The sequence below is a fragment of the Melanotaenia boesemani genome, chromosome 21 (genome assembly GCF_017639745.1).
Source record: "Melanotaenia boesemani isolate fMelBoe1 chromosome 21, fMelBoe1.pri, whole genome shotgun sequence".
In the NCBI taxonomy this organism is placed as follows: Eukaryota; Metazoa; Chordata; class Actinopteri; order Atheriniformes; family Melanotaeniidae; genus Melanotaenia; species Melanotaenia boesemani.
The window spans coordinates 3,211,598-3,223,809 of record NC_055702.1 but is presented as its reverse complement, the minus strand read 5'-3'; the positions used below and the strand labels follow the sequence as shown (position 1 = coordinate 3,223,809).

Sequence of the window (12,212 nt, the reverse complement as noted above, 5' to 3'; positions counted from 1 at the left end):
GTTTTATTACCTGGAGTCTCCCCAAATTTCTGGATGTTCTTGTTTTGTTGCACCCATCTAATCTAAAATCTCTCCCCTTCGCATTGTGAAATATGGGACTTCTACTCAGCTGAAGTAAGCTGCTTACTGTTAATCAGAGCAGATCACAACAACTGAGGCTTAAAGGGAAGTAAAGCACATTGTTGTCCACACTCAGAGTGTTCAGGTGGGTCAACGAAGAAAACACCATTACTGCTTTTTGTGTACCAGAAGACTATGAATCATCTTTCTTTCCTCTGCGACTTTTCTGTAACTTTTTTAAAACTGCGCTTGCAAACCCAGTAAAGCTAAAAGATTTCTCGACGTTAAAAAATAACTCATTGTTAAGTCTTAGATTCAGAGACTTAAAATGCAAGTTGGGAGAAAATAAGCACCTTACAAATGCTTCCAAAAAACAGCTCACAGGATTACATCTCAGACATGACCGACACAAAGGGGAGTAAAGTCCATTCTGAAACTCACACCCTGGCGGTGCACATGTGTGTGTTTGCAGTAGAAGCGACTGCGGGGTGGAAATGGGCCCATTATTCATCGGGACTCGCCCAAGGACGGCACCAACATCTGGGTTTATTACCCCGTCTACTTATCATGCAGTTCTCGGGCTCAGCAGAAAGCAAGAGCGAGAAGGGAACAAGCCAGAGTTAATGGCCATGTGAAGGAAGGTGTTTTATTCAGCACGCGTCCCTGCAGGGACTGTATTATAGAAGCCTGAAAGCAAGCAAGCAGCTCTAATCCCCAGAAAGCTGCAGTGGAGGGAGTACAAGGTGCTGCCGGGAGATTTGTCCTCCTCAAAGCTGCATGATTGACACCTTTGTTGTTGCACTCTTCTGGGTCTTTAGTTTAAACACTGGCTCTATTTGATTGTCTGCAAACACACCAAAAGGACATGTGCATGATTTTTCTACACAAGTACACAAACTGTAGGATGGATAACTACATTTAAATGACCTGATGACGAGTCCAGTATGAGGAAAAATACAATCCTGGGTTGTGCATGCAGGGATGCAGAAGCTCAGACGTTAAAGACAACAACGCCACCATCCTGCTCCTCGTGTTTGGTCATATCTGGCCACTGCTTGACATCTTTTTGTTTTAAACAAGAAAAATTAATCTTCAAGTAGGCATGAGGCCACAGGGGATCGATAGGAATGACTTTGTGATCACATTACATGGAGGTTGATGGAGTGATAAATGAAGACTGATTATCTGAGGCAGAGGATGGGGAGGGATGACAGGGAAGCATGTGAGGAATTACAGATCTAAAACTTGATAGCTTTTCGAGTTTTGACTCAATACGATTCCTGGCATCCAGCTCACCATGTCAAGCCACTAATTGGGCACCACAGTGAGAAAAATCAGCATGTAAAGATTTTCCTAAAAACCATTTTTTTTTCAGTGATCCATCATTTAGTCAGTCCCCGTTTGTCTCTATGGAGCTGGCACACTCAGGAGCCAGAAGACGGAGCCATTAAAATAAGGACGTAATGTGAATTTTAGGCTTGTTTTAAAAGACATGACAGACTAGAGATGTGTGTGGGGGATTCTCCAACAGCTTCACACCATCACGTGGTGACAAGAAGTTAATAATGAACTGAGAGGTGCCATAATGTGTGGGTTTTTAATGTATTAACATTTAGAAACCTTTGAAAATCCTCCAAGAATGTATGAAAAAAAACAGGGATAGAAAAGTCTAAAAAGACTCAATCTTTTTGCTGCTAGTTTAAACTTCTGCAGAGCCCCCAAGCAGAGCATGTGTACTTCACAATATTATAAGCATCATTAAGTCACCATTTGGCTCCAGAACAATGCAGCACCTCAAGGACATTTTATAGTCCAACATATTATTGAAGCACATTAACAGCTCATTTGCTAAATCAAACATCTACAATCCCTCACGGGTCTGTCACTTGACTGACGCTCAAAGACGTGAAGCTTTGTGTTGACAGCACAGCTTGTTTTAAAGAGCTGATGAGACTCCGGACAGGTGCGGTGGCATGTAGTGATGAATGGCAGGTGGGGGTGATTAAAGTGCTGGTGCTCGGGCGTGTGTTCTTTGTTGCCAGCCAGGTTTTGTTTGAGCTCAGACCATCTGACAGCTGCTAATGAACCAGGAACATGTCACTTTCTTCCCCTTTCTCCTGTCTGTCTTCATTATCTGTCTCATTTCTTCCTCTGTTGCTTTGAATCCCCCCGTCCCCACCTGAGGTGACTGGAGGACAAGGACCCTCTAATAGGGCACAGACAGTTAAAGAAAGCTAAATTGGTAGCATGGAGCCGCTCTGATGGCGTGCAGACAGACAAGGGATAGATTTGTCCTCTATCACAGATTGGTCACTTGGGTTTTAGTGATTAAATAGTAAGCTGACCCAAGATGGGAATTAAAATACATGACAGACTGGAGGAAAAGTTAAATGTGTCCGGCATACGCAAATTTGGCTGTAATGCCGCACTCATTGCCGAATACCTCTACTGTCCACCTATATAGTCTAGTCCAAAAGCACCCAAGGTTACCTCATTAGCTGCTGCTACAAAGAAGCTGCTTTTTATTTTTGTTCCTGCTGCAGTATGACTGGAGCATAACCTGGAGGAGACCATTTCTACTAAACAGGTTTCAGCCGTTTGGAACATCATTAATCTCTCATCACTTAACTCAGTTTAACAAAACCTCGAAAGTGAACTTGGACTAAAATGTTCCATAAACACAAAGTTGCATGTCTCTTTGTCCTTCCCTCTCTGCTGTGCTTTAGCTCATCCTACAAAACCCTATCTAAGGGGCTGTTGTGCATCTTCACACCCAAACCAAACCCATTTTCACTGCCGGAAATTAAATGTTTAAAATATTTATTCTATTAAATATAAATTAGCTTGTGAGATGTGCAAAAAATGTCCACTGTCACCGCTGCTAGGTGTACTGGATGCTAGAATATTAGATGAAGACAGCTAATGCAGCTGAAGTCGTTAAGGTTAGATCTTTGGACAGCAAGTTTTTTACTTTGTTAAACTCTCCATTTTCTGGTTCTCATTAATAGCACTCATTTCTGCATATTGATCAGAAGATTTCATCTTATTACAGCAATCTTGATTGGCTGGTAATCATGACGCTCACATCAGCTCACACATCATTCACACACCTCTTCTCGTTTCAGAACGTATCTCAGCACATTGTTTAGGTTAGCTAGCTTAACTGTCCATAGACGGATCATTCCAGCTTCTTCTGTCGCTGGACGCTAGCTGTACCCGCTTCAGTCTTCTCCAGGGGCGTTTAACAATTTCTTCCACAAACGTTATACCCTCAGACAACAATTCTCTGACCAATCAGTGATATGTGTTTCTATTAGAGATGTGCACGACTAGTAGAATAATCGATAAGTTGAAACGGCACGCAAAGTCGAGGGTTTGTTTTAAAAGCTGACGTTTTGTTTAGAGGAGCTGCGGAAAAGAACAGCGTGACCCCTTTAAGAAGGAGAGACGATGGGAAAGTTGCTCTGAGAAAAGCTTTAGCAATAAACACCACTCAGCTCTGCTAGTTCCAGCAGAGTCCCATGTCTACTTCACTGCCGCTGGGTGAAGTGAAGGGAGCTAAGCCAGAAGCTAGCTGCAGCCTCACCTCTCCTTCGCCTCCCGATCTCGGCGTGGAGACGGAAAGTTTACCAGCTGTTTCTTTTGGAGTTTTTACAGATAGTAGAGGCAACAGACCAGAGCAGCACGTTTACTAAACCTTCAGAAATGTTGCTTCAGGAGCAAAAAGACCAGACGGAAAGGTGAGGAAAATAACTGGTTTTGTTGTTGCTGAATGCTCTCGTAGGTGCGGTGTTTAGCAGCCGCCATATTAATGCAGATTCGATCCCAACGTCTGCCTGACCCACTTTGACCCACTTTCTCATCTACCCTGAATAATAAAGGACATTAGACCCCACACAATGTATAATATATAACAACGTAAAAAAAAAAGAAAAAGAACGTGTTTATGGACCATACACTATATACTAATACCATCTCTCACACGTTTTACATTTTCATTTTATTATTGATAACGTCATGACTCAACTGATTTTACAGGTCTGACTAGTTGACTTCAAAAATCACCTAAAATGCCCATCCCTAGTTTCCTAGTTTCTATAGTACTCTATTGGCTTGGTTCGTTCATGAGCAACCAAGGCATATGTAGAAATGGCAGAGACTGACACCAGTCGAAGACTCCACCTGGCTCTGATTGCCAGTTTTTATTAATGCCCAGTGGACTTAAAGTTAGAACTAGAAGAAGCAAGAGGGAAAACAGACTTTTGCACCAGCTGTCTCATGACAGAGGCATTATAGAAAAGTTTAAGACCATTTTTTTTTAACATATGAGCAAAAGTTTCACCTTAGCATCCAGACTTATCAACTGATGAGCTAGCGATTTTCAGCCTCTTCAAGGCTGAGCTCAGCCATCTCCAGTGGGATAATATGTGTGGGAGTCAGAACTTTGTCAGAAGGGGAGATGACAAGGCTGCATAATAGAAAAACTAGAAGGAAAAAAATCCTTTCTACATAGAATGAACCCTGGCTGAATTCAGATTGGTTTGGAAACTCAAGGGAAATTCTGCCTGTGCTGGCTCAGAAAATCAGGGTCATTTCAAGGTCACCAGTTTCTCCTTAGATTGAGCCGAATGAGATGTCAAGAGGGACTGAGATACAGAAACAGGAGCAGCAGTGGCAAATACCAAGATGAATTATCTGAGGGATGCTTGGTTTTGCAATGAGAATAAAAAGAAAAAAATGTTTTAATATCCATTTCTGTGAGTCTTGATTATTGCTTTCATTTTGTTTTCTTTACCTTTGCTTCAAGGAGCAAGTGCTCATATTTCTGCTGCAGCCACATGTGGTGATGAAACTACCATCTCAAACGGAGGCTAGTAGAGAGAAATGAAAAGACAATTATCCAGCAAAAGCCTTTAAATGAATACCACCGAGAAGAGAGTTTTATCTTTCTAATCCATCCAGATTCTCTCTCTCTCCTGCTGATTCCCAAACCAGCCTGATATCACTCATATAGATCTGAAGCACCTTTAATAGCACATTGGACAAAATGAATGAATATGCCTTAAAGACCAACACAAAACAATGTTTTAAATTGTAAATTAATTAATTTACAAGAAGGGTATTTATTTCCTGGACCTTTTGAATTAACCTCAAACTGGATGGATGTCTTGCACAATGGATGTGTGCTCTCCACGGCAATGAGAGATTTTTATTTATTATATATTTTTTTTTCTTTTTTTTTTTTTTTCAAAGCATTATTAAACTTTTAAAAACCTGTCCTAAATACAAAACTTCCACTGCAAGCCAGTCAGAGTCCAGACATGTCCTCTTTTTAAGTGACAGAAATGAAAAAGAGCAGCGTCACATCCCTTAAACATTAAGGTAAAAACTTAAGGGAAAGAAATGAATAAAATGCAGGTTTACATAGATTTTTGATCTGATTTTAAAAGTGAGTACAACCCCACTATACATCATACAATGCATGGCTAAAAAGATGCTTTTCGTTTTGTCTGTTTCTTTTCATTTGTGTGCTGCAGCACTGAGTTCCACCTCTGCCCAAAATTGGATGCTGGAGCCCTTATATGGTGAGAGAGGGGTACCGGAACTGCAGGAGCTTCCTATTTTTTTTTCTCAAAACTAAGCCCATATATAGTATACGGAAGACCGACAATGTTATTTCAGTCATAACGACATCACCGACAAACCATTTTTGGGCTTAGGATCGAGTGTCGTATCCCGTCTCTCCTCCTCCTTCAGAGCAGCTCCAGTCAAGGCGTTTCATTGAATCTATTTTTAGAAACGTGTGCAGTCGGCGTGTTCTCCCAGGGCTGCCTGAGCTCCCACATCAATGTGGGGGCGTTTGCAGACAGTGAGAGCAGTAGTGAAAGTGGAGCGAATGAGTGGGATGAGACTCCACTCTGCAGCGATGGCGTATCTCATCTCTACGCAGGGTGTCAAGCAGCAGAGCAGTTGGTCAAACTCTGACAGCTTTATGTAAATTAAGAATAACTGACTGAAACAGTGAGGCATCATTTCCTCTTCCTGTAGCAGCTTCTCATGGATGCCTGGCATCAGCTGTGCAAAGTGATGACCAACGTAGCTCTCTATTAATGTGTGTTCCCATGCAGTGATGCAGGTCTTTTTTTTGGGCCATAAAATAAATAATCATAATGATTTTTTTTCCCCCTAATTACTCAGTTTGATTACTACCTGCTTTGGCATTTAACGTCAAGTTCCAACAACAGGCCACGTGCATATTTGTGGGCGTGTGTGTGGGGATGAAACTTCCATCTTCAAATAAACTGCTTACTGAAACACCACCCTGCCCAAGTATTAACAGACTTCATGAATTCTACTTCATCTGCTCCAGGAGCAGATCAAGGAGACGTTTTTAGGACTTTTGTTTTGTTTTTTTAGCCACGCCTCTACAGTTCTTCACTGAATGAGCACAAAGACTTGTAGATCAACTGATGCGCATCAAATTCTTCCATGCAATTATTACATTAACAGCAGCTAGCGACTCCAGTTTAAGCATGTTGGACCCATAAATTGGTCTTTTTTGTTTGTGTTAACATGATCATCTGCAAATTATCCCATCCACTGACAACTGGTACTAAAACTTAGGTGAGTCTGAATTTGTCCTGAACTGTCAGTTATCCAGAAATTTGCCCAAAAAAAAAAAAAAAAAAAAAAAAAAAAAAAAAAAAAAACTTTCACGTGGATTGTGTTGTTCAAATTAAAACTAAAATATTCAAGTGAAATGGGAAGATGAAGACGATTGAAATGCAGAAGTTAAAAAGTTAAAGCTCCTGATTTAAAATTGTGTCATTATTCAATAATATTTTGGTCCAGATTGGCAAATATAAAGTGGATTAGAATGATATTCTACAAAATATAAATACATTAAAAGTACTTAAACATCAGCCAGTGGCAGTGACAGATCAGTTATAATGAAAAGCTGCAACAGGTTGACGTCCCTGTTTACCTCTAACTAGACTGTTATGGAGCTCACACTGTAGAAAAATCCAGCACTTTAACTAGCTGCATGATATTAAAGAAAACAAGGGATATGCAATATAATTGTTTAATATTGTAATGGTCTCATGGCTGCAGATGCTCGTGCTAATTAATTTTAAAACTTGAAAAAAAAATAACTGGAAACAGCCGCATTAATTCACCTATCCTTGTCCTTTTCAAAACCAAGATTTAATAAGATATTGATACAGAGATAACATTAATTCTGATATTTTGTGCAGCCCTATATTTAACACTGGACCTTATCGTATTTAGATCTTATTTCGAAATAAATTCAACTTCTTTTTTATTGCAGCATTGCTGGTGGCCTAATTTATCAACACTGATGCTTTCCACTTTCTCCATCAAGCTCAGTTTCTCAAACCTAACCCCTTCGTTCCTTTTTTCTCTGAGTCACGCACAACTCAGTATTCTCTGGTCATGTGCTAATGCCATTAGGTGCTGCTCATTGTAATGCTCTTATTAATTTCATTGTTTTCAGACTGAGGTGGCAGAACCTCTCTGCCAGAATTCAGTTCAAGCAGATTAAAGTCCAGCCCAGTTATTTCAGCGCAGCATGCAGAGACATTTCCTCCACAAAACCCAATTAAAATGAACAATTACAAGATGGACGATTTTACAAAATCTGCCTTCAGCCCTCATCAATTATAAATTGTGAGGTAAAGCCCTGGAGGGGTGATTATCCCTGACAAACACACAAACATACACTGCAGCCACAGATCTGGTCACAACTGCCAACACCCATATTGGCCAAAAAAGAAATAGTTAATTAGTTTAAACTCACATTTCTTTGCACACAGATGCACAATCCTTGTTATCTGCCAATTAAAAAGGCCAGTAGGCTTTCAAATGTTTTTCACGTTATCTTGGAACAATGGGCTCAGTATTTCCTCCGGCTTCTACTGGAGTAAATCCTGATATTTAGAAAACTCCAAACAGTCTTTCATTGTGAAGGAAAAGGGTTAAGCAGGACTTAAGTTTATAAAAGATCACATTATTGACCCAATGAGAAAAAAATGGAAATAATTAGCCCAACCCACCTACTAATGTCTTAACAGTACCCATGGGACCTGAGCTGAAACCTGAATCCTGCTGAAAACCAGATTTTCATTCATTTAATTTTCTTAGGTCATTTGCCAAGGATGCAGTCATAATGCAATATGCTAAAACCGACACAAAGCTGCAAGTACTGTTGAGGCGACACCCCAACTTCAGGCTGCACATGCAGTCCACAGCTGCAATGAGCACCACGAGGACAGCATCAATCCATTCTGCTCAGCCTTGGCTGTCATTTAACTGGAGGCGGAGGGAGGATCTGCTGAGTCACGGGTAGGCTGCCAGAAAAAGAAAAAAAAAAAAAAAAAGGACACAGGCAACCCCCAATATGGAAACAGACAAAGAGAATGGATGCACAGGCATGCAGAACAAAAACAAAGAAACGTGACAGCAAAGCAGCCAAGCTGATGGAAATGGGGATGTACAAATGGATGGCGAGAAGTTTGCACCAAAGCAATGTGCATTTTATATTTGTCATTGTGCTGCATAAAAACCTAAAAAAAAAAAAAAGGCAAAAATGCTGTGTAAAGCTGCAGTTCATGTCTTGAGCATTTATATTGGGAAAATTAAACACAAAGAAATGCAGAAACACAAATTTGAAGGATGTTTTGGAGAAATTGTTACGCAAAGGCCAACAATCTCTACAACACTTGTAATTGGTTTTTCTTCACTCGGCTCTAAACAAAAATCTGAAAGTGATAAAAAAAAAAATCACTGCACAGAGGAAAAGAAACCAGCTTATCAATATTCACAATTCAAGTGAATACACAAGCACAGAGAGGGAAAAAATAAATAAATAATGGAAGTATCTGGAGAAGGGCAAGGAAGCACCAGTTAAGGTCTTCGACCATGAATAATGAATGCAGCCTTTACATCTTCTCACTTGCCTCAGATATCCCCGTTTTACCCTCCTCTCAGCATCCCTCCACTCCCCTGCCATTTCAGTCCACGCCTGCTATGTTCTGTTACACCGGGGCTAAAAGGACGACGACGGTTGCAGTGACAACTGCAGACTCGTCACGTGACCATGTCTATGACTAAAACACAGTCCGGCTTTGTTTAACCCACCTGAGCGTCCATTAGTCCTTTCCCCAGCTCTGGTCAATGCAGAGCAGAACCAGAACTGATCCAACCAAAACCAAACACGCTGAGTGAGAGCAGAGCGAGCTGACAGGTTTATGTCTAATACCTGCTGAGGGTTCATTATGAATAGAGGGCTCATCTACCTGTGACTATCTAAAGTAGGACTACAAAGCCTTATTATTTTTTCTACAAGTTGGAAACAGAAGATTAAGTCTTATTAAATCATGATGTTTCACTAAATGAACTGGAGGCTGTTGGTAAGCTTATTCAAAAGACTGGAAACTTTTAAAATCTATACTCCGTTTTGAGAAATACTTGTATGTGTATGTCCAGTTCAAGGTTGGTCATCAGCTGCTTCTGCTCACCACGAAACAACCCCCCTCCATCCCACCAGGGGTACAACTGCCACTACGAGGACTCACCAAGATCCTTAGAGCCTTGGCTTTCGCTGGCCATCTCGCCCATCCGCACCAGAGCGTCGAAGTAGCCCTTTGCAGCAAATGTGACACCTGGAAACATGGAAGCATTGGGCATCAGCATGCAGAGTTGAAACTGTCTTCTTCAGCTCTGCAACCATCCCCTGCAACCCTCCCCTCCCCTAGAGAGGTAAGGTTGGCCATGGGAAACAGAGGGACAGGCGATGATGGGGACCAAGCAGGAAAAGAAAAAGCTGGAGGCAACTGCTGGAAGCAGAAAGCTGCAGACTTATCAAGAAAAGCTGCTTTCTAAACAAACTAATGCATGTGTCCTCTTCATGGCTTGGTTAATCTAAAAGAATAATGTAACTGCTGACAGTTTTTAAAATCAGTCTCAAGAGACTGGGTCTCTATTGCCGTTGTTGGGCTGAGACAAAGACTGATGTACAAAAGAATCAATATATTCAACTTAAGCCATCGTGAAGCTGTTAGTAAGCAGAAATTCAGAGCAGAGATAGCTAGTGTTACGACTATTCAACAGGCGAAAACACAAGCAGGAAATGCAAAGCTGTTCTTTACATAAAACTAAATTCTTTTAAACAAAAAGTCTACAAATCAATGCATTACCTTACAGTTGGGCGTCTAACGTTACGTTCCCAGGTTTTATGGGGCCATATTTGATGTTGAAGGGAAACAACTGACTACAACTGGAAAGATCTAGTCTTGAACTCACTTAGAGCCTTATTAAAAGTCAAACATATAACTTATTCAGTTGTAAATGGAAAGATTTGTTCGAGACTTAAATGATGCTGAAAGTTTATGCATCGTGACATGTATGAAGGCTGACCTGCCTTAAGATTAGGGCTGGGCGATTAATCGATAAAATCGATAAATCGAATTTTCCATTTCTGGAGATTTATTTTTATGAAAATCAGGATTTTTTTCCATAGTTAGTTAGCAGCAGACTTAGCCCTCCCTCCTCACCAGAACGGTGTTTGACAGATTTTCAGTGTAGTGACCCTTCACTCACGCCTGGGATTTAACTGTGAGTATAACTGCTGTGAGAAATGCTGCTTTATACGAGATGCAGACGTCAACTTAACCCACAAACTCTCGTGAAGAGACAACCTTCATCAGGGGAATTATTTCTGCAGTGGATCCTGTATGGTAAGGATCCAGATGGAAAGAGCTCACGGATGCATTGTGTCGCATATTTCTATGTAAGATATGAAGTCGTTTATATGGTGGTAAAGATATGACATTATATGCTTTATTTTTGCTGGCATTCATCTATATAAACAAATAAATGTTTTTAATAAGTTTATTTATGTTTTGTAAAAGAAAAGAAAAAAAAAATCTATTAAAATCGGAAATCGAATTTGGTTAAAAAAAATAAATAAATAAAAAAATGGAGATTTTATTTTTAGGCCATATCGCCCAGCCCTACTTAAGATACTGGGATTGGTCTAAGACCACCAGCAAAAAGCTAAGATTTACAAACTAACGGCTCAGATCATGGTGACCGTTTTACATACACTGCCTGTCTAAATATAAACTCACTAATATTTTGTTGGAATGCCTTTAGCTTTGATTACAGCAGCATTCTCTGTGGTGTTGTTTCAATAAGTTTCTGTAATGTTACAAGATTTATTTCCATCCAGTGCTGCATTAATTTTTCTCCAAGATCTTGTATTGATGATGGGAGAGTCTTCTTCAGAACATCCTAAAGATGTTTGAAAATGATGTCTCCTGTTCTCTGAACAACTCTTTCACAGTCTGAGCCCCATGAATCCTGCATTGGCATCTTGGAATATGGCTGTGCCAGCAGGGAATATGGAATAACCTGTTCATTCAGTATATTCAGGTATCAGCTGACCTCATCCTTTGGACACATAATGTTGCTGAACCTAGACCTGTCCAACTGCAGCAACCCCAGATCATAGACTGCCCCCACAAGCTTGTACAGTAGCTCTAGGCATGATGGCTGCATCCCTTCATCCTCCTCTCTTCATACCCTGATGCTCCATCACTCTGGAACAGGGTAAATCTGGACTCATGAGACCACATGACCTGCTTCCATGGCTCCAGAGTCCAGTCTTTATGCTCCCCCTAGCAACCTGAAGCCTTTTTCTCTGGTTAGCCAACTCTGATTAAGGGTTTGTTATAGTCACCCAGCTGTTCAGTCGCCCCACATAGTACATGTAAAAATTTTCTTTAACAGTCATGAACCACATTTCTTCCTGGAAGACGATGGTTCCCCACAATCCTTCTAGTTTTTAATAATGCATTCTGAACCCAATTTTAGTAGTTTCAGCATCTCCTTAGATGTTTTCTTTGCTTGATACCAATAATTTGACCCTTCTGAGACTGATGAACATCTTTTCCACAACCACAGGATGTGTCTTCTGACATGGTTAAGAAATGAGAAGTTCCTCACTGCAATACTTATTGCAGGCAAGGCAATAAGTAATTTCATGTACAAGACAATTCAAGGTGCTTTACATTAAACCATCATTCATGCAGTAATAATCAAATGGGAGGATCTTATCTATTTGCTTAGTT

At 40.5% G+C, this 12,212-nt stretch overlaps 1 protein-coding gene across 8 annotated transcripts in view; it reads right to left on the bottom strand.

The window, feature by feature from the left end:
- baiap2b (BAR/IMD domain containing adaptor protein 2b) overlaps positions 1 to 12,212 on the bottom strand; it is a 64,025-nt gene that overhangs the window by 30,921 nt on the left and 20,892 nt on the right. For 6 of the 8 annotated variants that reach the window (XM_041974773.1, XM_041974774.1, XM_041974776.1 and 3 more), the window contains exon 3: positions 9,657 to 9,743. The exons of the other annotated variants lie outside the window; for them this stretch is intronic. In XM_041974773.1, coding sequence (XP_041830707.1) covers positions 9,657 to 9,743 — 87 coding nt within the window. The remainder of the gene's footprint in view (positions 1 to 9,656; positions 9,744 to 12,212) is intronic. 8 annotated transcript variants of the gene reach the window in all.